The 27,973-nt window shown below is 39.5% G+C and overlaps 1 protein-coding gene across 3 annotated transcripts in view; it reads right to left on the reverse strand.

Annotated features, from left to right (window-relative positions):
* LOC139952231 (uncharacterized) overlaps positions 1–27,973 on the reverse strand; it is a 76,420-nt gene that overhangs the window by 34,760 nt on the left and 13,687 nt on the right. The window contains exons 5-30 of one of the 3 annotated variants that reach the window (XM_071951307.1): positions 27,437–27,555; positions 25,377–25,449; positions 24,714–24,862; positions 18,979–19,023; positions 18,595–18,778; positions 17,184–17,290; positions 16,321–16,478; positions 15,406–15,488; positions 14,467–14,521; positions 14,077–14,234; positions 13,269–13,385; positions 12,421–12,533; positions 12,090–12,141; positions 11,388–11,648; positions 10,319–10,435; positions 9,361–9,598; positions 8,776–8,930; positions 7,863–7,969; positions 6,860–6,971; positions 6,266–6,397; positions 5,545–5,697; positions 4,943–5,107; positions 3,841–3,949; positions 2,991–3,125; positions 2,163–2,295; positions 218–1,646 (exon numbers count right to left, since the gene is read on the reverse strand). In XM_071951307.1, the coding sequence (XP_071807408.1) occupies positions 218–1,646; positions 2,163–2,295; positions 2,991–3,125; positions 3,841–3,949; positions 4,943–5,107; positions 5,545–5,697; positions 6,266–6,397; positions 6,860–6,971; positions 7,863–7,969; positions 8,776–8,930; positions 9,361–9,598; positions 10,319–10,435; positions 11,388–11,648; positions 12,090–12,141; positions 12,421–12,533; positions 13,269–13,385; positions 14,077–14,234; positions 14,467–14,521; positions 15,406–15,488; positions 16,321–16,478; positions 17,184–17,290; positions 18,595–18,778; positions 18,979–19,023; positions 24,714–24,862; positions 25,377–25,449; positions 27,437–27,555 (4,659 nt within the window). Of the gene's footprint in view, positions 1–217; positions 1,647–2,162; positions 2,296–2,990; positions 3,129–3,840; positions 3,950–4,942; positions 5,108–5,544; positions 5,698–6,265; positions 6,398–6,859; positions 6,972–7,862; positions 7,970–8,775; positions 8,931–9,360; positions 9,599–10,318; positions 10,436–11,387; positions 11,649–12,089; positions 12,142–12,420; positions 12,534–13,268; positions 13,386–14,076; positions 14,235–14,466; positions 14,522–15,405; positions 15,489–16,320; positions 16,479–17,183; positions 17,291–18,594; positions 18,779–18,978; positions 19,024–24,713; positions 24,863–25,376; positions 25,450–27,436; positions 27,556–27,973 lie in introns of all 3 variants that reach the window. The other 2 variants (XM_071951316.1, XM_071951299.1) reach the window with 2 other exon arrangements.

Genomic DNA, 27,973 nt, shown 5'->3' on the forward strand with positions numbered 1-27,973 from the left:
GGCACATGACAGCATTGCCATCTGAAACCAAGACGCACAAGAGTTGCTCAGAACGACTACAATGGTCGATCTTTCGGGCCAGTCGCTCCTAACTGTTTCAGACGTTGGACTTTTCATGTACTTAATTCAGAATTTGGTTTAGGACGACTCTGGGGCACCTGTCTGAAACGGGTGTTAAATGATGGGTAGCGTTATGGTGGTAACCACATGCAGATACCTGTGAATTCACTGGTTCCCTGTCACAGTCACTTTCACCTTGTCCATCATCTGAACCTGGTTCTGCCCCACCACCACCACCAGCATGCAGTGTGTTGGTTCGACCCGTCTGTGTATGGTCTGGTTCCCTGTCTTGTTCATGCATTGTTTGCTCATCATCAGATGCTTGATGATCAGAGCCACCGTCTAGGTCTACTACGACGGCATGTACATCAGGTTTATTCTTTTCATGAACGTCAGGTTTACCGTCTTCGTTAACATCATGCGTTACATCGGGTGCAACATTCTCATTGATTGACAACACATTACTTGGTTTACAAACGGATACATTGCCATGCAACATTGAGTCTCCAGCTGTGGTACTATCATGCACTACTACATCACTAAGGTGTTGATCTTCGGAAGGGGTACAGGGGGGACCTCCCTGGGGTGTGTCTGGGCAGTTTGGATCTTGAGAATGGGTAGAGAGTGGACTCCCCTCGGGCAAGTCTGTACCATTTGGATCTTCAGAATGGTTACAGGGGGGTCGCCCAAAGGGTGTGTCCCCAACATCACGATCGTTTGGATCTTCAGAAGGGGTGGAGGAGGGGGGTCTACTAAAGGGTGTGTCCACAATTTCATTACGGTTTGGTTCTTCGGAAGGGGTAGATGGGGGACTTCCAAAGGTTGTGTCCGCAACATCAGAACCCTCTTTCTCGGTGACATTTAGGTTTTTTTCTGAAAGGACTGGGCCTCCAAATTCTGCACCCGTTTCAGTGTCCATGACTGCTGTGTCTGTATTTTGATTTCTCAAAAACTCTTGCTCATCTTGTGACTTTTTGTCATTCAATTGCAAGTGGGTTTGAATAACGGTGTTTTCAGAGTCCTCACTTTGGGTTTCATGATTAAAGCCTTCGTTTAGGGTATTGTTCTTATCAATGGGTACTTCTAGGTCTTCATCTTGAGATGATTGGGTGCAAGAGGGAACCTTTAAGGCATCAGGGTCTGGGTTGCACTTTTCTAGTTGCTCAGGGGTGTTTTCATCTGGGGTTTGGGGTTTTTTACTTGATCCAGGATCTTCTTCCCTGGTAATTGATACATCGGGTTCTATACTGCTATTATCAGTGTGTCTCTGAGGTTCATGCTGGGAACCAGTGGGGCTACCCTCTTCTCTGGTACTCGGTATTTCAGGTTCAATACTGTTTGTATCAATATGTCTTTCGGGTTCATCATGCTTGGGACTGGTGGGGCTACCCTCTTCCCTGGTACTAGGTACTTGGGGTTCAATACTGTTGTTATCAATATGTCTTTCAGGTTCATCATGCTTGGGAACAGTGGGGCTATTCTCAATGCTTACACTGTCTGACTTTGAGTCTGTTGGGGTATCTGTCTGAGCTGTGGATGAAGGCTTGCTGAGGGCCTCCTCCCCAGTTTTGTTGAATGTTTCTTCACTGTAAAATAAAAAATAAAACAATACATAGCATAATATCAACTGGTGTGTGAATAAGTTCACCGTATATTTTGGGTCATTATTTATATATTTCTGGTAATACAATACAAGTGAACTTAATCACTGTAGCTCACAAGCCTGATGAAACCTGAAAACAAGGTTGCTTATTATGTGAACCAGAAACATCAAGGTTAACCCCTACTCTTCCAAGATAAGTGTCCTAGGTTCTTTTACTACCAACCCTAGTACACAGGACCTACGGCTTAATGTCCAATCCGAAGTACAAAGCAATTATGGTAACATATTTTGCTCAAGGACATAAGTGCCACGACCGGGATTCGAACCCACATTCTGCTGATCAAAAACACCAGACCTCAAGTCCAGTGCTTCAAACAGTTCAAGAAAATTGACTTCCAAAATATTCAAAAAAGTAATATGATGCGGAGGCCCAGAATCTGTTTAGGGACTATCAACCCAAAGCGGTTAAATCATTAAGAGAAGAGACTTGATTTATTACCATTCTAATGATCTTTTGATAATGGGATCATGTTGATCTTCTGTCAAGGCAGTCCCTGGAGCAGTCAAGGTTGAAGCTGAACCATCAAAACTCTCCTGAGGTGCTACAGATGGCAGTAATTCTACTTTAGGATCTAGGAATAGGAATACAAAATCAACATTGGTGAAAAACAGTACTCACCGATAATAATAATATTGATAATATCAAAGTCTTATATAGTGCATGTATCTACCAAACAAGGTTCTCAAGGTGCCGAGTATAAACAAACTTTCAGAAAGATAGGTAATTGAAGTGATGAGTTCTGAGACCCATTAAGCCATTTTATGAGTTATTTTTGAATATTATTTGGTAATGACCTTTACTTTGACCTTGGTTGAGTGGACAGTTGTAAAATCTTGCAGCCGCAATGGGCCAAAATTGTACTAGCCATTACGGGCCTCCGTGGTCTCTAACGGACTAAGGTGGTCATCTTAGTTTTTGTAATACACAAAATAACAATGATTAAAGGGAAGTTGGTAATCACTTTTAAAATTAATGGCAATGAAACTTTTGGTTAGAAGCCTACCACAGCAGCTTTAAAAGAAACTATAAAGCATTTAGAGGAATACTTCTCTTTGAAGAAATGTGGTTGTGTAGAAATGTAGAAGTTTTAATCCCCAAAATGAATCTGAGAAGCATTTGTATAAAATTATGTAGGATTAAAACAATCAAACGGTTCAAAAAACAAAGGTATACTTTGCTGTTGAAGTGTGGTTTGGTTCTAATACCGGTGCTTGTAATGTGTTAACTTCGTCAAAGTGATCTTGAAAGATAAACAGAGTAGTCTACCTGGAGGTTTTCCGGATCCTTCCTTGATGATGAGGTAGAGTTTACCAATGAGATTCCCTCCGTTGGGTACGTACATGTTGTCTAGACTCAGTGGTAAAGCTAGCTGTAGCTCATTAGACAGGCACCCATCAGATTCTTCTGGAATGTACAACAAAAGCAAGGTACATACATAAATAATAATTAATTTGGGGGGCTAATCATCCTTACTCGCAGCTAAGAGCTGAATTGCGAAGGACGTGGCTACAACGTGTTCGAGAAGCAGGAATGCAAGGGCGCCTTAGGGCTGCCAGCCACATCAACCCATTATGACCACGGAGTACAGCCAAGATCAAATGTTTTTGATTTTTCCCGAGGGAGGAAAACCGGATGGTCTGGAAAACCCTCGTGGCAAACATTGTTTTACTCATTTCCCAAAAACTACAGCACCTCAGCACATAATATTTTCAGGGTAGCTTTCTACCATCATTATCTTCAAACTGTGTAAGTTTAATGTAAATCTGTGGACATGGTGTTTTTTGTCCTACATAAAGTACCTAGACCCTTTAACCCCATCCTGTAATTGACACTTTTGTAACGTAGTATATAAAGTTTGGGTTTGAACAAAGAAAAATTGACTGGAGCAGGACTTAAACCAACGTCCTCTGGACTAATGTCGGCGATCTACCAACTGAGCTATCCATCCCTATGTTGGCAGTCTCCCTTTATAGTCAATATGTTCGTGCAGGGGTGCCCCAGTCAGAAGCAATACAACCGTTAACTGCAGTGTAGCCAGGGATCACAGCAAAGTTTATGATACAACCTGCGAAGTGGCAACCAGGGGATCACCTAATAATAACAAAGCATTTCTTACTTGAGTTTCCTTCTGTTAGAGCCAAGACAAAGACTGTGAGTGGAGCTTGGAGTACCTCTCTATGGGGAAGAATCATTCTGCATTTCTTGTACTGGCCAACAGTCTTAACCTGATAAAAACAAATTTATAAATAGAAATAATCTATATACTAATGCAAGTAGAGTGTCTATTAGTGTAACAAAAACTCCCAGGTGCCAGTAGAGATGGGGGCTGTAAATTTTCCTACAGCATTTTTCCGGTCCGGTGATAATACTTCGGGGGGTTCAAATTTTTTATTTCATTTTCTTATTCAATTGATTTATTTCACAATTTTTTTGAAAGAGGATGAAGGAATGCAAGGTATGAAAGCGGGGTTGGTGATTTCCAAAAACATGCTAACGAGAAAAACATGCGGCACCAAAACCTGGTTAGCTCTGCAATCTCGGCTTGCGCTCATCATACACTAGCGGGACTATTAATAATAATAACAAAAATGGCTTTTTATATAGCGCTCATATCTGTCACTAAGTGACACACAAGGCCCTTCAACATTCAGTATTTTCCTGCAAGATATTATGGAGCTACATTTGAAGTATGAGACCTATTCCTTTATAGCACGTTATGGTTTTACAAGGTACTGTGGCGCAATATGCTGCCGATCAAACCAGGAACATCGGGGCAACCATTGCTCTTTCGATAAGTGCACTTGTTTTTTTGTGTGCATTATACAACACACAGGACCAACGACTTTACGTCCCATCCGATGGATGCAGCAATAATAGTTGAGTGTCCTGCTTTAGGACACAAGTGAACAGAAACACAAGAGCTTGAGTCCGGTGCCCTTAATTGCTCGGCCACAACACCCCACGATTAATTAGTTCAATAATCAAGAGAAATCTACTGAATCTATCAAACTTGTTTCATCTGCACTCCCATGAAGCTTCATGCTCAACCAGGCAGTTTTTGTCAAAAGAGATTATTTGTATATATTTCTGGTAGTGAAACCAAGGATGCATCGTCAGATAAGTTATCTGTAAACGAGGGTGCTTGCTATGTGAACCAGAAACACTTTGGTTCACCCCTACTTATTGACACCTAGTGTTTGAGCTCCATCCATACTAACCTGGCCATCATTCTCCCTGCCATCAATGTAGACTACATACTGAGCTTTATCAGTCAACACTTCATCCATTGATGTCCAGACAAGATTAATCTCATCTTCCTGCTCGGTGATTTCACATGATAAGATTGGACCACCAAGTTCATACATTCCTGGACAGGTCACCTTCTGTAGACGTCAATAAAAAAAATATATAATTCAGTGATTGTCAAAACAAACACTAGGTGTACGGGTATCATTATTGGGTCATTGTTGTGTTAATGTGTGAACTATTTTGTATGAACTTTTGTTTTAACAAACCAAACGATAGCAAAAGATGTTGACCAAACACCTAATTACGATGAAAATTCTTTTCACACTACAAAGCCAATTCCCAGGACTTAAAACCCAATTCCTGGGGAATTTGCACCACACCGCCACCCCACAGAGCATTCAGTACGGTACCCTAATCCTAGGATTAACTCACTGCACCCTTGTGCCAAACAGGGGCTAGCTACTTTTTGGGAGTTCGCAAGAATTAGCAATACAAGTCGTAACTCGAGTTGTGACGTTGCAAGGTCTTTAATATGATATCAGACAAGTCAGAGAGAAATCAGATTAGGTACCAGTCTATTTGATTCCTGTGGCAGCAATGAAGAATCCTTTGGTTGTACAATGATAGATACAGTGTAGGTCTGGTTCCCAAGCAGTCCTTCTACTGTGATACTGTTACACGTTGGCGGTAGGTCATTGTGGTAGCATATACCATTCACAATCAGCTGTGGGTAGAAACATCAATTTATAAACTGTGGTCAAGTGGTTAGACTACAGGACTGGCAATCACAAGGTTGTGGGTTTGAATCCTACCAAGCTAGCCACTGATTTCACAATGACAAAAATAAGTATTGTTCTCTAGTCACTGGATCACAATTTAGTGTTTTGTGTAATTCATAATCATAGATTTTAAATCATTCTTATTTAGTGCATATCACTGTGAGGTCCCTAAAGGATGTAAAATGGAAAATCTACAATTGCACAAAGTAAACAGATATGTTTTCACGCATGGTTTGAATTGTTCTGCTGTTTCAGCCTGTTTAACAATCTCTGCACCTGTTCTTTAAAGAGACACAAATTGGAGTGCGTGTTAGTTAGGCATATTTGTGTGGATGGCTATATTCTACGTTTAAACATCTTTCTAACCATTTGCATTTTATAACAACTGGCTTCAACATTTTTTATAGACCAACACAACCGATCCAAGGCAACGTTTCCCTTTAACTAAATATTGGAAAGAGTGTGAACCATACGACTTGGTTAAGACAACATGGGGAGATAAATACATCTTACCTGATAAGACTTAAGTTGTCCTCTGTAAGGAATACTAGGCAGATCCCAGTAGATCTCAATAGAGCTATCGGATGCTGTATGCAACCAGCCACTGATGGAGGGTACACAGTTCCACCATTGCCACTTTATGGTCTGATTACATGAAAACAATAAAAACAAACTGTCATTTAACAACTTAACACCAGAGAATGACGATGTCCAGAGCAGACTAGTTGAAATGTTGAGACCAATTAAGAACTCTCTTCACGACAGTGAATCTAATTACGAGAAGTCCCCTCGACCAACTCAATGAAAAGAAAAGCCCTGGCCGATTTCCTACTTTCTACCTTGAAAGAACTGAGAGGTCTACCGAATTCGAAAAATCCACTCTGCGATAGTAGAATGTAATATAGCAAGACAAGTCTTCAACAAACGTAATTTACCCAGCAAGTAGATATAGACATAGCGTTATCGCAGTCCAAATAGGCATTGATAATGATAACTGCCATGCAATGCTTCAAATCCCACATATGATATGTTTATTCTAAAAGAAATTAGTAGATTTTCTTATTCAAGTCAAACAAATTTTTAATATAATTGAACAAACAATCTTACAGGTCCAGGACCACTGTTTTGCAGTTCCGCCTCAAAGTCTTCAGTTGCTATGGAAACAGAATCGTCTTCCTCTGAGCTATGGCCAACATTTCCTTCCAGAACCCAGAAACGTCTAAGAGACAAAGAAATAAAAGAAAAGATTGGTGTACAAGTTTTGAAAAAGAGTGTGTAATTGTAAAGGCACTGAACCCTATTGGTAGTTTTACTAATTGTCAGCATAAAATGAACTTGGTAACAAGCAATGGAGAGCTGTCTGGGTGGTTTTCTCTTTCATTATTCTCTTGCAACTTCGGTGACCAATTAAGTAAAAATGTTCACAGATTTGTAATTTTGTGCATTATGTTTGGATACACCAAGTGGGAATATTGGTCTTTGACAATTAATTACCAAAGGTGTCCAGTGCCTTTAACATTAAAGGTAGTGTCATACTTTTGTAATGACCCTATAAAAGAAATTGTGAAGTTTCTATAATAATGATAACAACTAGTTTTTATATGGTGTGTCATGGCCCAGTGGTTAAGAGCACCGGATTCAAGCTCTGGTGTTTGATCAGCAGAGTGTGGGTTCGAATCCCAGTCGTGACACTTGCTACGTAAAATTGGGGAGGTAGTGCTTTCTGCTCTACCAGCCAGGCTTCGGATTGATGATACCCAAGCCTATATCCGTATGGACTGTAAAAGGGGTAACCCTGTTTCAGCCCTAGGAGTAGGTGGCATCAGCCTCTGGAATAAAATAATTGTAGCCCACACCTTGAAGTGGCCTTCAGGCCTTGTGTGTCTGGCGACTTGAATTAAAAAAATATATTAAAAAATAGCACTTAATGAAAGGGCGACTCAAAGCATTTATCATTATTTTTAGACCTGTTTTTGAAATTTTTGAATTATGAGACCCAATTATGTAACACCATGGTTTACAGGTTGCTGTGGGGCCTTAAGAAGCAACTGCCAGAAATACGATAAGTGGAAATGCCCCCATTGATTAGAAGAGGCAACTTTTAACTCACTTTGATGTGAAGACTTTACTAGGTAAGGCTCCAGCGCTGATACCAATTGCTCTGATAATCAGAAGACCTGGACGTCTTAAAATAATTCTTCTGTCTGGTTTATAAACCTTCAAATACAACAAGAGATAAAGAGGGAATTTGTCAAAAAAACAAAAACCAATTAAATCCACAGAGCACTTAAAGGAACACGTTGCCTTGGATCGGACGAGTTGGTCTATAAAAATGCAATTGTAACAGTTTGTTATAAAATGCATATGGTTAGAAAGATGTTTTAAAAGTAGAATACATTGATCCACACAAGTTTGCCTCGAAATTGCGTGGATTTCCTTTTACTTTGCGAAAAAACACGGTCGGCCATTTATGGGAGTAAAAAACTTGACTCCGATAAATGGCCGACCGTGTTAGTCGATGAGGTAAAAGGAAAACCACGCAATTTCGAGGCATATTTGTGTAGATCATTGTATTCTACTTTTACAACATCTTTCTACCCATATGCATTTCATAACAAACGGTTACAAACGCTTTTTATAGACCAACTCGTCCGATCCACGGCAATGTGTTCCTTTAATGAGGAATTTCAACAACTTGTTTTTATCAAACTGTTGCGGTACCCACTGCTAAAATATAGGATTCTCGGTGGTCTAGTTGGTAAGCCACTGCTATAGCAATTGCTAATGTCATGGGTTTGTCTCCCAACCATGTGCCAACTGAGTAATATGCCTATGATTTTTTGTACAGCACTCATGAAAGTACTCAGTATACAGTGCTAACACACATCGGTATTAGGGTAAAAATCAAAACTACAGAAAAGATTTGGGGGTTTTCCAGGGAAATTTCTGAAGAATCAGGGAGAGTTGGTAGCTCTGTTTAATAGGGTCATGATGTCAGAGAAGAGATACAAATGTGTGCGTACCCTTGTTGCTTGGCCATGGAGTTCCGGTATAGAGCCATCTAATGTGTACAGAATAGTGACTGTCTGTGATAATGATTGCAACTCCACAGTGTGTGCGCGTTCAACAACACCTCCATTACTGCTAGATGTGATGGCCGGAACGGATGTCAGTGATTCTGTAAAATAACAAGAATGTTAACCTTAAAAAAGGTCGTTGCCAAGTGGTAAGAAGTATCGGACTCTGATCAGCAGATTGTAGGTCGCAGTCGTGACATCTGTGTCCTTAAGAAAGACACTTAACCATTGTGCTTAGTCCTTTGGATGGAGCATAAAGCCATTGGTCCAACTTATGCATGTAAAAGAACCCAGGACACTAAAGAGAAGGGATTGCCCTGTTGTCCCTGGATTGTTTAGCTGCATTTGGTGCGCAGCACCTCGTAAACCATTACATGGTGCTATGTAAAAGGAGTAAGTCTCATAATTCAAACACAGTCCCACACACTTTGCAGGATAATACTGAAAGTTGATCAAAACGCCTTGAGCATTACTGAGTGATATACGTGATATAAAAGAAGCCACTAATATTACTGTTATTAATAACCTTACCATCATCGAGTACATGTATAACTCCAACGCAACCCGGTGCTCCCTCAGACGTCTCATAGAATGTCCCAGGTTCTTCAAAGGTAAACATGTAGCTATTATTGGGTTCCGGGTTCCCGCTACTGAAGCCTAGGGGACCCTGCACAGGACTGTAAGGACGTTCATGGGTTGGTGGGTTGGCGTGGACAATGTTATGAGTCTCCGACTGACTTCCTTTCCAAGACCATAGCACTGACTGACCCTGTCATGTAATGAAGCAAAGTTGTTAAGTGGACAACATTTTAATAGATGTTAATTTCGATCAAGATTATTTGGTTTTTACAGTCAACTTGGAGGCAACCAACTAAAGTGCATGCTACAGGAGTGCTTTGGTAGCAGGTGAGTAACTTCTTGAACATTGCCTTCTGATGCACAAGAAAAATATGTGAACATTCAAATGGGAATGGATTGTCTTCAAGGAGATTCCCGGGAACTGGTTGTATGCAAATTGGCTTGTGTGACATGAGCCTCTGCCACAAAACATCAAGATACATTTTTGTGGGTGAGAAATACTTCTTTATTTAAAATATTCATACAGGTTTCGAAAAAACCTCAAAAAGCTGGTCATTTTAGGCTCAAACACAAACAAAAGCGGGCACTGAAAGAATTAAGGCAAGATACAAATTTGAAAATGTTCAATGCATCCCTACGAGGGGTTAGTGACATGAGGTATCAATACGCACGGTGCCATGAAAGGCTGAGACCAGGGCCCAATTTCATAAAGCATGAAAGCAAAGCAAACCCTTGCTTAGCAAAATTTGGTTACCATTCATATACCCCAGATTTCCCATTGCTGCGACTGCAACCCCACCTATTTCTTGCTTAGCAAAATGTGAAAATGTGGAAATGTGAACATGTTTAGACTAACGTAAACAAGTCTTGGGCCACCTAGTGTCCAAATCCTGCCATTGTATTAACTCACCCTTTGAATGTTGACTGTAGGAGGTTTGAAGCCTTTACTTGATACCATGACAGTGATGGGTCCACTGGGGTTGCTTACTACTACACTGCTTAACACTGTCTTACTGCTATGCTCATACTGTGGATAGAGAGTGGGAGTCAAGCAAAGATTTATCAATAACCAAGCATCAATGTGCTATGGTTTAGGCAAGGCCACATAACATGCGTAAGGGGCGTACTGTTTCTGAAATGTCTGTCCGTAGGTCTGGGTTTGTACGTCATTAACCATAACTGAAGAAGGAGTCGCCATATCAATTCCAAAATTGGTGTGTAGATTGGTCTTGGGATCCCCCAAAAAGCCAATTATTTTTAAAACCCTTTAGGCCAACAGTCAAAGTCATTATTGCTAACATAAATGAAATAGTTTCCAGACAAAGACTCAAGAAGGACTTGACATATATTATCTCCAAACTTGGTTTCTTGGTCTTGGGATCCAATTTTGGACCATCAAGGTCAAATGTTCAGCAATGGACTGGTTTGCGATGCATGCATGTTTACTAAAAACATCTGTTCTTGATCACATGTACAGTGTCTGCCAAATCTGTCTGGAGTGGCTAACGATGGACCTTTGTCATTAAGCCTTTGATAAAGACTCTTGTAAGGTCAAAACATCGGATCATTAAATATTATTTTCCATTTACACCAAAGGTCCTTTTGGTTGGTAAGTAGGGCCCAATTTCATAGAACCACTTCAGCACAAAAAAATGGCTAAGCAAAACAAAATTATGCTCACCAGAATAATGTTAAAAGCCAAAATACCATGTGTCAAATACAACATGTTACTGTTATCCTGCTTACTTTCTCTTAGCAGCAAGTTGTCAAGCATATTTGTCTGCTTAAGCAGCTATATGAAATAGTTCTTACCATAAGTATTGTTTGAAGCTTTGCATGGTGTGGATAAATAGGAAGAAACTATAAATAAATAGTAAACTTGCTGGTACAATCACGTGTAAATTTTATTTTTTTGTGTGTGAGTGTTGGCTCTGAAAAGAGCCAGTGTTGTATCGACATTTTGAACAGTATACTCTTACCATGAATTTGTCCGTCTTGTTTGAGAACGCTTTGCTGTAGTAATGATACACCCCAGGGTTAGAGAATCTTAACGCACAGCATCTCCTGGGAGTCACTATGTCCTGAGTGTACGTCTGTAACTCAAAGACTTGCTGGGTGTTGGTCAGCTGGGTCAAGCCATGCTTTCGCAGCACCGGCCAGACCCAAGCGACGCAATCATCCATCTGGGCAAGAACTGGATCTGGTTGTAAGTGGTTCTTGGATACGAGGACTTGGTGGACCTAGATATACGAAAGGAGAAAATCTGTTTATTTATTAGTTTGATACCCAACAGCGGATGCCCCCCAAGTCAAGGTAAAACTATCAAGAACGAGGCCTCACCACATTAAAACCAATTCGTTTAAAACCAATTCAACACACTTTGATTCCTATTTATTGTTATAAAGTTGAAACTAATCCAATGGTTTAGCTTCAGCTCAACTTGGCTCTGCATTGATTTTCCATGAATGTGTTTGTGATGTGTTAGTTTTAGCCTCTTTCTTGAAAGGAGCTTTCTTATAAGGTTTCCTTTAAGTACAGCTTGGATAAAACTGTTTCCAAAAAGCATGGCAGAATGTTGACTGAAAACCAAAGATCAAGAGAAAAGGATGCAGTAAATCTTTCTTGCTACGCAGACAAACTGATTTCTCTTTCGTGGGAGCTTGGTTTATTAAACTCTTTACCTGAGCTTGTTCAACCATCACGACGGCACCGTACATCTTTGGCAAACCAGCGCTACAAGAAAAAAGATGTTACAAACATTAGTATTCATAAATACCCCAGACAGTTTTGCTACTCCTATTGGTGGAGAGAATGTCACATGGGGTTAAACTGGCGATAAAGACAAAGCAGGAGCTGTTTAAGACCAGCTGGCCTCGCGTGTCGGGCATGCAAGCTCATGTATGCCAATTTAATTACAAGTAAACGCAGAACGCAATTTATAGCTATTAGTACCAGCACGTTATCTATTTAATCTTTATGAGCACACAATATATGAAATGACTCAGGTCCTACCTTTGGAAGTAGACGACAGCTCCTGTGCTGAGTTGACTGACGAAGGCAGCGGGACTGTCTTGAGGGAAACCACTGCAGAATCCATCCTTGATTGGGTGACCCTGATGAGATACCTACAGCAAGACAAGCATAATCAAACTTGAGCATTTACCAGCTAAAAGGCTACCAGCCAAAACACACTATAAGCAACTGGTGCCCAGCTAATGTTAGATAAGCAGTGGGCTACCAGCCAATACACCATGTATTGTACACAATCAGCAACTGGTGTCCAGCTAATTTTCACTTATTGAAGAGGCTGTCAGCCAAAATACCATGCAATTAAAACAATCAGCAATCGGAGCCCAGCTAATTTTAGCTTAGCAGAGAGCCTACCAGCCAATACACCTTGTATTGTACACAATAGTGCCCAGCTTATTTTAGCTTAACTGAGCCATAATTTCCGTTAAGCTACACTAATTGTACTCAAGTTCAATAGTTTATAGAATGTGCAAATGAACCCTGGCCTGATAAATCGTGATAATTGTGTCCTTGAGCGAGGCACTTTATCATAATTGCTTTTATCCACCCAAACCAGGAGTAGAATTTGGTAGTGGTTAGAGCTCGTACTGAAGATAACCTGCAATGAACTGGCATCCTGTCCAGGGGGAGGGGGGGGGGGACAGAAATGTTCTCAGGCGTTTAATAATAATGAAAATGGATATAAACACCAGCCTGATGAGCCATATTGGCTGTAGACAGACTTTACTTCTGGAAACATATATTCTATTTATAAATATTTTTTCCATCAAAGAAATGACAAGGATCTGTGAGGTAGGTAGGTACACAATGACTTTCATATAACTGTTTACCTGTATGATATTATGCTGCAGTTTAGTGTCCTCCCAGATCCACCATACTCTATCACCAGGATGTATCGTTAACACTTTAGGTTCAAATCCCATATCGCTAACTGCAATACAATGATCCTGAAAAAAAAAACCAAGAAAATTCACTGCTTATAATTCATCTCCAACGAATCCAATCAAATCCTCATTTCAATAGACCTTAACGTCTATGGGTAGGGCACCCTCGACTAGAGGCTGGTCCCCTGTCTTTAACTGCAGGGATAAAGACATGCACTGGTTTTTTAAAACCAGTGATTTCATTGGATACAATCATTTCACTGGATAATCGTAGTGACGTAAGATCCGTGTTTTGATTGGTCTCAGGTGATGTTTGGCAGCTGCACTTGAGGTCGTATGCATGCAGCAGTGTATGCACGTAATGTTTAATTATTACATGTAAATATGTGTGCTTCTCTCCACGCAGGTAGATGGGTAGCTGTGAGGGCAGAGATGGTTCTTGTGATTGATTGAGCTTAGTGCGCTACATATTTGGCAGCACAAGCTGTATACTCCCTGGGAGCTGAGATTGTTTAAAGAATGAAAAGGTCCAGTGATCAGGGGTAATACTGTTGGAAGCGCTTTGAAAACACAGTGTAAAAAGCACCAAAAAATAAATTTATTATAATTAAATGTATGTAGGATTTGACTGCAAATCATCATGTAAAATGAATGCTAGGTCAAAGGTAATTTTGGAAGGTCATTGATGTAGGCTAATGACTGAATTCATTTTGGTAAAAATACTGACAGACAGTGGTTAAGAAACATGTTATACCTTTTGTCCAGGGTTAACAATAACAGAGCAGCATCCGACATTGTTGGCGGTGTCCGATACGCGGTAGTGGTACACACCAGGTGTGTTCAGCTGAACAGTTGCCATGCCGATGTTGGTTACCATAGCAGCAGCCTCTTTGGTTAAGTGTTTACAAAAATCTGTGAACAAGAGATAATGGTCAAGGCCCAGTTTCATAAAGCTGCTTTGCAGAAAATACTGCTTAGTAAAGCAACAAATGAGTGGGGCACCAATGCATAAAACCGATGCATAAAACAGTTTATGTTAAGCAAGATTTGTGCTTATTTTTATGCTTAAAGGCTATATGAAAACAGGCCCAGATGTTTACACAAACGGAAAGAGTTGATATATACATTGTTACATTGTACTCACTGTTACAATCCACTTCCGGAAGTATTTTGTTGTCACTGGCAACACAGCTATCAACCTGTGATCAAAAGAAAGACGCATCATATCATTTTGGTTGGTTTTTGTCCCTGTAATGCTTTTTATAGGCAACATTATATAGAAAAATACAATAAAAGTCACATGTGAAAGTTTCAGCTGAATACAGTGTCTACTTGCTGAGAAATCAGCAACAACGATCACGGTATTGTCACAAGAAAGTTGAATCATTCAAGTTTAGCGAGGTGACAGCGGGGCACCAACTGCATCTCTGACTGTAGCATTTGGGAATGGGTAAAAAAATATCCAAACCATATTACTCCGAAGGGAACCTTTTCTTAAACTGATTTTCATTAATGATAATAACCGTATTTATAACGCGCCTTTTACCAAAGGATACAAAGCGCCAGGTATTATTACTTCAAGGAGTGGGATAAAGTTTGAGATATAAGACCTAATCCTTAGCACCATGTAATGGTTTACAAGGTGCTGTGGCGCAATATGCTGCCAATCCAGCCAGGAACACCGGGGCGAACCCCTTCTCTTTACGATAAGTGCACTGGGTTCTTTTACATGCGTTTACACAACACATGGGACCAACGGCTTTACGTCCCATCCAAAGGATGAAGCAATGGTTGAGTGTCTTGCTTAAGGACACAAGTGTCGCAGCTTGGGATTCGAACCCACACTCTGCACATCAGAAACAACAGAGTTTGAATTCGGTGCTATTAACCGCTCGGCCACGACACTTCCAACATCTACAGTGCTTCTCACCAAGTAACTTTGTAAGGTCATACATTTTTAGGAGTGTTCAGCAATGAACATGAACATGTATGACCATAGCTTTTAGTCCAAGGATTAAGTCTTCTTAGAAATTATTTACAGGTTGAAAAAGAAATCAAGTGAGAAAAGAAAAATGTTTCAAACCTGCATGACAGAGAAGCTTTCTTGTATTCTATCAACATCCCACGACCACCAGATCCTATCACCACTGCTGATTACACTCAGATCTGGAGATGAAAAACAACTCATATTCAATATCAGAAACAAAAGGCTGCAAGGTGGTTCCAAGACCAATCCACAAACCAAGTTTGCGGTTTATATGCCAAGTACTTCCCAATGTATCACTTTGAAAATGTGTTGACACACACAAACACACTTACAAACACCTGCAATCTGGGACCTGCTATTGTCCCTGCTTTGTTAGTATTTGAACTTCTTGGCAACAGCTCCCAATAAGCCTTTTTGAGGTATGGCGGACGTGATACGCGCGTCACACGCCACGACTGATGCCACGCTCACCATGTTTGAGGTCATTAGGTTTGCGTGTCACACGCCACGACTGATGCCACGCTCACCATGTTTGAGGTCATTAGGTTTACGTGTAAACACCGCGTCGCCTAACATGCGCACTTCACTGAATAACATACGTTCTATTTCTATGGTCAAATTTACCCCAACTTTACAGTGTTGTAGCATTGTGGCCGCCATATCTCAAAAAGGCTTATAGTGTTGTACACCACTAACAATGGGGACCTTTAACCAACCAGACACCCAACTGCCCTCTTTTGATAGTATGTGCTCTGCTCGAAAGAGTATACCTAGGGTGCGTTTTGGCGGTGTAACTTATAACTATTCGGGTCAGTGGCCAATAATTAAACCAATGCCCAGGTCAATCGAAATAGTTATTTTTTTACATCCGACAAAACACACCCTTACCAACGCACACCCACCCACACATGGAAGGGCAAGGACAGTATATGCCACTTCAGCTTGGCCACTATTGTATACAAAAAGATTGAGAGCAGGGGGATGGGATGAGAGAGTTGTTAGTGGACAAACCTGGGTAGAATCCTTCAGCAGTCACTTCAATATGATGTTCTTTAGCTCTCGGTTTGACAATCACGACACCCAGATATTCTCGGTTATCTTCGTAGTTATTATCACAGTAGTAATACACGCCAGCATCGTGGAATATATGAGACAGCATACCAGCTCGGCTGTAGCAGGTAGATAAATCTTAAGTTTAATATTTCTGACTTTGAGCTAATTAGGTGAGGTGTGCACTTCTCAGATTCAAATTGTTTGTTGTGATCCTTAGCTAAACGGAAGATAACAGTTGTATGGTGTCTGACTGGCACTTCTAACAAAGATATTGACAACTTAAGGAGACCGCCAACGTAGGGCTCAGTTGGAAAGCGAAGGCACGTTAATCCAGGAGTTGTTGATTCAAATGGCACTTTGGTAAATTCTCTTTGTTCAACCCCAAGTCAAATTAATAATCAGAATCAAATTCAAATATAAAGTTTTTGATAATCGTTACATGTAATTATATTTCAGTCAAGTTCTTGTTGAAAATGGTTAATTTAATTGTCATGATAAAATTAGAAAATATATTTTTCTATTTGTTCCAGAAAAAAAAAGTTAGTACATTAACTTCCAGCCTCAACTTGGTTGTTTGTTTTGAGGCCAAACAAAATGGCCACCTCATAAGAGAGCATCTCAAAAGAACATTCTCTTGGGAACACGCCCACAATTTGATTTATAATTGATAACAGCTAAAATGTATATTCATGTGTGTCTGTCTTGATCACCGATGGAAAATGCTACTCAGCATATGCTGCCATCAAATTAGAGGTAAGTAGAAGTTATTACATTGTGAGTTTGTTAAGACAGCGTTATGTTGTTTTAGTTTAACCACTGACCTAGGAGCATCACTGCAGAATCCCCCTTTGACTGGTCTTGGGAACGGGTCAGGAACACCTTGACCAGTAGGAATGTCCACTTGTAGTATACGGTGTTTCTTCTTACACTGTCAGTAAGTAATAGTGCATGGTGTTAAAAGTTAAGTGTGCAATTAACTAGTTCTTACATGTATAATAGCCCATTTCACAATAACTATCTAAATGTGCTTTACATTAGTTCCCTGGTCCATGGGCCAATAAAACTCTTTTAATCTTTCTCAGCTCCCTCTGGAGTATACAACCTGGGCAACCATAGCTATCCAAAAGCTTTTTCAAACTCAATATCAACCTCTACCCTCGCAGGTACCCACTTATACCCCTGGGTTAAGAGAATCAATTATAGTAAAGCATCTTGCTCAAGGACACAAGTGTCACGACCGGGATTCAAACCCACACTACGATGACTTAACCACCAGAACTTGAATTGGATTCTCTAAACCACTTCGCAGTGACACCCTACATGCAAAAGCGCCTATGGGCATGGTCATACATGATCCTCCAAGGAGTTTTATAAAGTGGCTCTAGAGTCCAATTATATTTTGTGATGCAATCATTTCCCAATGAATATAGAGTCTAGAAAACAATCCACAAGTCTCTAACCTCATGTTAGGATTGGTTCAGTAATGTATCAATATAAACTCCACCTGTATTAGTTTTTTACTGAAATTTATATAGTTTTGATTTATTAAGAGACTATATTAGTATATTATTCAAGATTATCTTTTCCTCATTAAATCTGTGAAATCCTCAATTAAAGAAAACAGAATGTCCCGACGGGATAACATAATACCCAATTGGATAACAGAATATCCAGATAAGTATTATAGAAATTTAACATGGTATTGGAAGTTGACAAACTAGTGTCCGAGTTTGTCAACTTCCAATACCGAGGGGAGTTAATATCGACTAGTTACCCAAAATAAACCATGTTATATTTGTTTTACTATACTTCATACATATGTCAGTTACCAAAACATGATTTGGAGCAAGGGGAAATGACGACTGTGAAATAAAATGCCAAGATAAGTTTGTTCAGGTGTTGGATGTCGCTAGAGAGAGCAATGTTCGTGCCTTTATACAAAACAGTACCACCATCATAACAAGTAAAGCGCATGACATGTAGAATAGCGCCCTGGGATGACATCGCACAATGGTAATGCGCATGACAAGTAGAATATCTCTCAGGGAGCTATTCTACTTGGCCTACGCATTTACCACTTGCGTGAATACTCACGTGCGCGCTTGGTAATTAGCAAAATTAATACCTGGCAATGATGATGGACCAATGAGAACTCGACTCTTGGTCATGAATATGTATGAGGTATAGTAAAACAGAATACCCTGCTTGGGGTAGTTTACAGGCACAACCCACCTTAAACCTATCCCACAGCCACCACACCCTGTCTCCCTGAGTGATTGTAATCAACCTAGGGTTGAATCTCCTATCAGTCACTTCAATGTAATGGTGCCTCTGTGTTGCTTTGACATGAACAATGCATAACTGCATCGCTCCGTTCTCAGATCCTTCAGACTGGAAATAAAATAAACCAGGATTCCTGCAAAACAACAAAGTTACAACAATAGTTTTAAGACAGATAACTTTACTAATTTGCTTATTTACACACCCAAATGTGTACATGTAAGTGCTAAAAACAGAATGAATACATTGTAGGAAATGATAAGAAATGTTCAGTTTATGTAGGAAGTAAACTCCAAATGGGGAGAAGTTTTCATAAGAAATACTCCAGTAACTTACAGGAATTCATGCTTGTATGATCCAGACTGCATTGGAACAGATGTTCTGTATAAGAAAAAGAAAAACAGAAGCACTTTTGTTGACAGTAAAAAATGACAGATTAAAAAGCCACATTATGTAAATTGTATGTGTATTTATACATAAACAATATTTATAAATGATGAAAATGGGATATTCTGTTAAGAACTGAATAGTAACAACTAAATAAATAAAAGTTGTACTCAATCAAGTGAAATTTCATTTAAAGCCATTGGACACTTTCGGTTCAGAAAAAAAAATAAAAGTTCACAGATTTACAAATAACTTACAGGGTTTACAGAAGGCAATGGTGAAAGACTTCTCTTAAAATATTATTCCATGAAATGCTTTACTTTTTGAGAAAACGGTAAAACAATATAAATTCTCGTTAACGAGAATTACGGATTTATTTTAAACACATGTCAATGACACGGCGAAACGCGCGGAAACAAGGGTGGGTTTTTCTGTTGTTTTCTCCCGACTCCGATGACCGATTGAGCCTAAATTTTCACAGGTTTGTTATTTGATATAGAAGTTGTGGTACACAAAGTGTGGGCCTTGGACAACACTGTTTACCGAAAGGGTCCAATGGCTTTAAAGATGGACTATAACAGATTATTGATATAGCCAATATTATTATTTTTGTACAAGAAATGTAAAATAAGGACTGATATTTTAGTAGTATTCAATAAAACCTTTTCCTTCATGCAAAAAAACCACAAATTCGCGCAGCGTACTCCGACCCAGAAAACTGAGTTTCGGCAAAAGCCGGTGACCCACGAACCATTCATACACAGTGTGTGACGTCACACCACGTACCGAAGCTCTGTACGCAGTGTGTCAGGTCGATCGTGTGCGTGCAATTTACATGTACATTGAATGTGGAATAACATCGGACACTATAGGCTGCATTTTTTTGACACAAAAAACAGCGAAAATGTCCGATGGCAGCGGGTCTTGGGAAAACCACAGTATAGATGAGGAAAAGGCATGTCAGGGAGGCACTTCAGAGGAAAGTGAGGGCTCTAGCGATAAGGGGAGCTCACCGGACGAGAGAGAAGCCGAAGACGTGTTATGAGTACATGTAGTTAACCAGCCTGGGGACGATGATCGTCAGGCCGAAGACGATGAGCCAAACCCTGATGATCGACGGCTAAAGACAGACTGGTAAGGCCACAAAACGTTTCATGAATTATACTGAATGATGCTTCGTTTGATCGGTTTATTTCTGCTCCCAAAAATAGTTAAAGGCTATCCTTGACTAAATTAAAACATGAACGAACATGATGGACAAGGTTTATTGTTTACCTCCATTCACGTTATAATACATGTGAACAACACATGCACTGACTTAGGCAGTAGAAATGTGAGGGGAGGGGTAATTTTTGTCTTGCGTTTTATACTTTGTTGGCAAAATTCATACATTATCAATTTAAACTGATATTGTAGATAACCTATGTTGTTGTTTTTCTCCACCAAGTAACTGCGTGGTGGTTGACACATGTGCATACACAAATATCTCATGTACATGTATGTAACTGCTACTTTGGATTATGATTGCATTCTGGCATGGGTATAGTTTTAAAGCAATTCAGGTACACACATGCAATATTAACACTTCACCATGCAAACCACAAATCTGTTGTTAATAATTTTGTATGAATTCTTTTGTTAATAATTTTGTATGAATTCTTTTGTTTTGTTTTACAGAAAACACTGCAATGATGATTATCAGCAAGTGGTGAGCTTAGGACTATCTTGTCCGTTCAACCGCTGCCACTGACATCATGTTTGATGGCAGCAACACGAGGACGTTTCCAAACCCTCGTGTACAGTACAGTGGAAGGATTTTCGTATCCACCAACGGATTAGGCAGCTTTGCTTTGGTTTATTTGTCTTCAGTCGTAACAATTTTCCAAGTTATAATGATCCGGAGGGAGTGAGAAATAATTTGATAAGCCATAATAATTTACGTATAAATGTACATGTATATTATTTCATTTTGTTTCTTTCAGATGGGTGGGTGGTTCAAATTGATTAATTTAATTTGAACCACCCACCCCTCTGAAAGACACAAAATGTAAATTACTATGGCTTATAAAATTAGGTGTGTGGTTCAAATTGATTAATTTAGCACTTATGTGCAATAAACTTGTCCCCTGTTGTCAACAATACACTATGATTAACATGGTAACAACATTCAACTTGGTTAGCAGAAATATAAAAACAAAACAAAAAAAACAGAAGCCATGTACACCTCCATAATAACGACAACACTAAAACTGTATGTATTTGCAAATGACAATAGTTTATTTTTGAGTTTAAAATATCAAAATTGAAAAAAGGTTGCCTAGTGATAGCGAAATCATCTGAACATTCCATCATCAAAAAAAGTTAACTATACAACCCTGTCAACGCCCCTCCCCCCCAAAAAAGAAAACCTAAGCCATGTTATGTACCTAGTTAGCTGTGGTTCTCTTTGTAAATTAAGTTGTACATTAAAAGAATATAATAAAATCATTGTGTACAGACCATGTCATTCTGTTTTTAAACAAAGTTGATTGTACTACCCTGGTTACCCCCCCCCCCAAAAAAAAATATATATATATATAAAAAATAAAATAAAAACGCACATCAATGTGTACAAGCTAGGGCCCAATTTCATGGATCTGCTTACTGTAAACAAAGAATCGACACTTGCGGAAGCAGGGAATTCTGTGCTTACGTCAAGCGTGTTTCACAGGTTACCAGCAAATTTTGGCTTTTGCGGGTCATGGGTGCATACTTGGTTTATACCAGGCATTCTACGCTTGCAAAGTAAGCGCAGAAATTTAGCCTTTGGACGTTAGCAGAGAACTGTGATCACAGCGCACATTTTGGTGGTGAACAGACCCATGAAATTGGGCACAGGTCATTCTTTCTTTAAACAAAGTTGATTCTACTACCATGGACCCCCCCCCCCACCAAAAAAAAACACCCAAAAATCAATGTGTACAGGCTAGCTAGGGCCCAGTTTCATGGATCTGCATACTGTAAACAAAGAATCGGCACTTGCGGAAGCAGGGAATTCTGTGCTTACATCAAGCGCGTTTCACAGGTTACCAGCGAATTTTGGCTTTTGCCGGTCATGGGTGCATAGTTGGTTTATACCAGGCATTCTACGCTTACAAAGTAAGCTCAGAAATTTAGCGTTTGGACGTAAGCAGAGAACGGTGATCATAAGCGCAGAATTTGGTGATGAACAGATCCATGAAACTGGACACAGGTCATTCTTTCTTCAAACAAAGTTGAACCCACTACCTTTGAACCCCCACCCACCCCCCCCCAAAAAAAAAAAAAAAAGCTGTTGCATCCTTTTCCGGCTGGTGAAGGTTGATGTCAATGACACGGGGGTTACACATCAGCTGCGGATGGAGTTGGTTTCATGTCTTGTCACCCTGCTGACAATGAACAAGTGCATTGTGCATGCATTCTTTGCGTATCTGTTTAATGAAAAATAAAAAACAAAACCAAATAATCGTTATGTGGGATTTCTTGAAAATTTACAAGGCAGAAATACAATCTCGGAAGGTTTGACGTAACACCATGTACTGACAATCTCTCTTTTGAGTTAACGCAAAACCAGTACAAAAGGAGTCCACATGCAACAAAACCAAGGGGGCAGGTTTTCTTTATGTCTGATAGAAAACATTCATTCCTGAATTAGGAGAGAAAAATTCTGAATGACCATGGATGGGCAATTATATGGATGGGAGTTTGAACATATTTTTGAGCTGTGCCTTAAAAAAAAAAAGCGAACAATTCTTAGGCAGCTTTGGCAAAAACAATGTCCAGCAATCCAGCATAGACCAATATAAATACATGTCAGCGAGGCCAATAAACTGTTAACTGTAACAATCAATTTTTAAATGGATTAATATAGTGTTCACACATGGTTGAGCATGAACATGCCAGAAACGGAAAACCAGGGCATAAACATGCCTAAAGCACTTGGGTGGCTACATGGATTCATCACTCAACAGAGTCAATACACTATGTAGCTATTTTATGGTAGTCAGGTCAGATTCAGAGCATGCACATCGTGTCAATTGACAACAAGATGATTGTTCCTTGCATGAAAAGGGTAGAGATTGTTTACTATTTTTCTTATTACAATTACATGTACATGTAGGCCTATTGGGCCTGAATTAATAATGGAGATAGTTTCTCAGTAGTAGATTTAAACAAATTATTAACAAGTACTTACCAGGCTTTTCTCCCTCTCGTTTCTGTAATGCCACTTGATTCTTTTGCTGTTTCACGGCCACTTGCGACCAGGGCCACGGCAGAGGGACCCCGCCGACGTCGTAGCATTCACAAGCAGCACTGGCTGGGGCCTCGTGGTAGAAGATCCCCCCTGAATGCTCTCGATGTTTAGAGGTTTAAATTTCGGAATCGATCCAGGCTTCTTACACAAACTTTGAAACTTCTAGTGCATCCACAAACAACTAAATAGTCGGCAGTATTTATAGCTGATACATTAGAAACAAAAAGCTTCGTAGCACACACGCACGCCTATAGTGTGGATGAAAACGCATACCCAACACACGGAGTAACATGGCGTAATCTTTGTTTACTCTCGTTGCTTCATGGGTATGACATCACCATTTTTGACCGCGTTCATGACGTCCGCTGGTTTACAAATCCGCTTGGATTTCAGTGTTGGTTTAATAGCTGGGAACCAGTACAGGGCAAGAAATTTCAAAATCGAAGAATCGAGGTCAAATTTTTTCGGTCAAATTGTAGCAAAATTATTTGGAGAAAAACATGACCACAACAATGAATTGATAGCTGAACACAACATAAACAAGTTCTGATAGTGATTTTAATGTAGGAGTACCGTTATAGTCCATCTTTAAGGTAAGTGTCATTTAGTGTTGCTGTGGCACAAGGAGTCTACATGTATATTTCTGGTAATGAAACATGGATGTACAGTACTGTAATACACATTGTATCAAATGATAATTCTGGTTCTATAAAGCCAACCTGACCTTATCCTTGCAGATAAAGACAGGGGGACCAGTCTAATTGCTATTATCTCTGGCCTCGAGTTAGCCTTAACATCGGATGTCACACTTTGAGGCTCGTGAACTACATTAGAGAGTGCTGATGACCCTTTGGCCTTTCATCATTTCACATGGCTTTCATGGTTCTGGAGATTGGCAGTTAAATTTGACGTAAATGTAATAATAATAATAACAATTGTGGCTTCTTATATAGCGCACATGTCCGTCACTCAGAGACGCTCCTGGGGCTGTAACATACAGTGTTTCCTGCAAGATGTGGGACTACGTTTGAATCATGAGACCTAATTCTGATAACACCATGTAATGTTTTACAAGATGCTGTGGCGCAATTTGCTGCCGATCGGACCAGGAACACTGGGGCAAACCCCTTCTCTTTTCGATAAGTGCAATGGGTTCATTTACATGCTTTACACAACACATGGGACCAACGGCTTCACGTCCCACCCAAAGGACGAAGCAAAGGTTAAGTGTCTTGCTTAAGGACACAAGTGTCACGACTCGGAATTCGAACCCACACTCTTCTTAACAGAAACACCAGAGTTGAATTCGGTGCTCTTTACTGCTCGGCCACGACACTTCCATGTGTGTACATAAAAACCAATACCTATTCTTATTCTTGTGGATAAGGACAAAGGACCATTCTAAACTCACCCTCCAGTGGTCTTGACGATTCCATAATGTTTAGGGCACAGCTTGATTTCATTAATGACATGAGGTCTCTGGCAGGAATTCCACGTCCATTTGACACTGTTACCTTCATGGATGTGAAGAACACTCGGCCGGAATTGATCGTCTGTAAGCTGGAAGACATCATCAATAAAAAAAATCAATTAATTCAAGCACAAAAATCATTTTTACTATCACTTCAATTATTGAATTGCGCATCAGATTTTGGTCGTTTATGGATATTAAATTTCTCTGTAATCCAATAAGCCAATTTTAGGGGTGTGAGATTTGAAAATTATCTGGTACAAAGACGTGCCAGAACAAAATTTACCCCAAAAATTTGAATCCTTCAGACTATAGAGACAGTTGCTATGTCACATGATTAGGGCAAGCTTTTGCGTAGTTAACTGAGAGACGGTGAACACCCATACACAATTCTGAATGGATGAGTATCACACAATGGTACCAGGGTTTCCTCATCTGGAGGTTACTTAACAAAAGCTTGCCCCGAACCCTTTGACATACATGTACAAACTGTCTATCTGTTTGTGTCTTGTGTCATACAAAAAGTACCCAAACCCTTTAAACTACAGTCCATCCTTTGATATATTTTTATTGAGCGGGTTCCACATGTTACTTTATAAATACCTCTGCTGTGATGACAGATCTTGACTTGACTGTAACAACCAGAACCTTATTACTGTTGGCTTCATACCCATCACTATCAATAAAAAAGGAACAGATATCAAAACAGAAAACAAAAGTAAATCATGTTAAAGGAACGTTACAGAATTGGTTTTTGCTAACAAAACAGTACTCTGGCAGTGTAAGCACTTTATGTAATCCAACATATACATAAACTGACAAACCTGTCGAAGTTTGAGATGGTTCGGCCATCTGAGTCACGAGAGAATAGGGAAAACCCAATTACACATTTTACATTGCATCGATGCCAAAATACAAATGAATAAAGCGCTCACTGAGCGATAAACTCCAAACGCGAAGTTACATTATTTATTTCTCATCAAATATGACATTTCAGAAATATTTCAAGGGATATTTTCAACTACATGTATCATCATCATTAGACCAAGTAAGTTTCATGCAAATCTGTGATCTTCACGATTTGTTTTTCCCTTACCAATTCTGTAATGTTCCTCTAAGTTTGCATCAGGAATAAAGAATATTTATTTTGGTTTAACCCTTACACCGATGTGAGTTACCACCTTTTGAAATGAAATTTTCACAAGTTAGTTCTATTGTTTAACATCTACATTTATATAGAATTATCGCGAACAGTTCAAAGAAAACAAGGATATACTTTGCATTCAGTGTAGAGACACAATTTGAATGATAAATGTTGACATTTTATCGAACATGAATTGCAAGAGGAAATTAACAAGGAATACTTCTCGCCGACAATCTCCCATGGGAAATATGCCTAACTGTCTTCTCAAGCGACGACTTGCTTAGAGAATGAACTAAATCCTTATTAAATTTATTCAACCTTAAGGCGACGGATAAGTTTTTTTCTTAAAATTAATTATGTATAGGATTAGAGCTTGAGCCTTTAATAATTGCTTCTAGAAACCCTTGTTGTGTGTGCCGAGACAGTATGCAAGTTATGCATTATTCACTGAAGTGGGGTTTTAAATGTTCATGTCAAGAAAGAGTGGATATTAAGTCTTCGTCTGTTCATGCAAATCCAAAGAGGAGAAAACCTTTAAAATAAATTTGATGGATTTCAAACAGGGTAGTTCAAGATAAGGAGCTTTTCAGAATTGTCTATTTTTTAAAGCAAACATGATTTTGTTTTTCTCTCAATATTGTTGGTGGATTTAAGTCAAAAGAAATAACTAAAATATGTAATTTAGTTTTTAGCCATCATAAGGCTAGATAATCTCAGTTTCCGAGGTCCCAGGTTCAAATCCAGCTTGAGTCTATTGTTTTCTTTGTTTAACCCCTCAAAATAGGTCATAGACCTTTTTTATTTATTTCCATTTTTATAATGACCTATTGTCACTGTGGTCAGGTGGTTGGACAGCAGAATCCGTAGGTCCGAATCCCGTGGGCTACGTATAACCACACTCACAATGACTACAATAACTTGCATTGTCATCTTGTAACCAAACAACTCTTTCTTGATTTGTGCAACTCATAATCATAGACATTAAACTCACAGGACACTATTGGTAATTGTCGAAGACCAGTCTTCTCACTTGATGTATCTCAACATATGCATAAAGTAACAAAGCTGTGAAAATTTGAGCTCACTTGGTTGTCAAAGTTGCGAGACAATAATGCAAGAAAAAGTACCTTATTACATGTAGTTGTGTGCTTTCAGATTCTTGATAAAGTTTGAGACCTCAAATTCTAAATCTGAGGTCTCAAAATCAAATTTGTAGAAAATTTCTTCTTTCTTGAAAACTACACTTATTCAGAGGGAGCCGTTTCTCATAATGTTTTATACTATAAACCTCTCCCCATTACTTGTTACATGTACCAAGTAAGGTTTTATGCTAATAATTATTTTGAGTAATTACCAATAGTGTCCACTGCCTTTAACCAGTGTTTGTATTGAAAGAGATACAATAACATTAAGGGATGTTGCCGAGTTCCCTTGACAGGAAGATTAAATCAAATGACGAGTACACAAAATTGAATTTGACCCAAACAAATTGTTGCATTGCTCCAATGAAACCACGCACCTGATGAATTTGAATTCTCCTTGTAAACTGAAGTTAATGGTGAACGTTCCAGCAGAGGTTGGTGAGCCACTGTTGTAGCCACCTTGGACGGGGTACACTGTTTGGCCATCAAACACCACCTGAACATCAAATAATAATATAAATAATAATAACAAGAATAAAAAAGAACCAAAAGTATCAAGGCCTTAGTGCTTTATCACACCTCTAAAGCACTCAGTATTTTTGCCTGCAAGGTATGTGGAGCTACTTTTTGAAGTATGAGACCTATTCCTTTATAGCACCATGTAATGGTTTACAAGGTGCGGTGGCGCAACATGCTGCCAATTAAAGCAGGAATACCGGGGCGAACCTCTTTCTCTGTATAATAAGTCCATTTGGTTAGGCGTTATACAACATTTGGAGGAGGCATTAATAATAGTTAGGTGTCTTGATTAAATATACAAGTGTCACAACTGGGACTCGAACCCACACTCAGCTGATCAGAAGCACCAGAGCTTGAGTCTGGTGCTTTTAACTCCTCGGCCATTGCAAGCCACA

Source organism: Asterias amurensis, chromosome 2 (assembly GCF_032118995.1).
Source record: "Asterias amurensis chromosome 2, ASM3211899v1".
Lineage (NCBI taxonomy): Eukaryota > Metazoa > Echinodermata > Asteroidea > Forcipulatida > Asteriidae > Asterias > Asterias amurensis.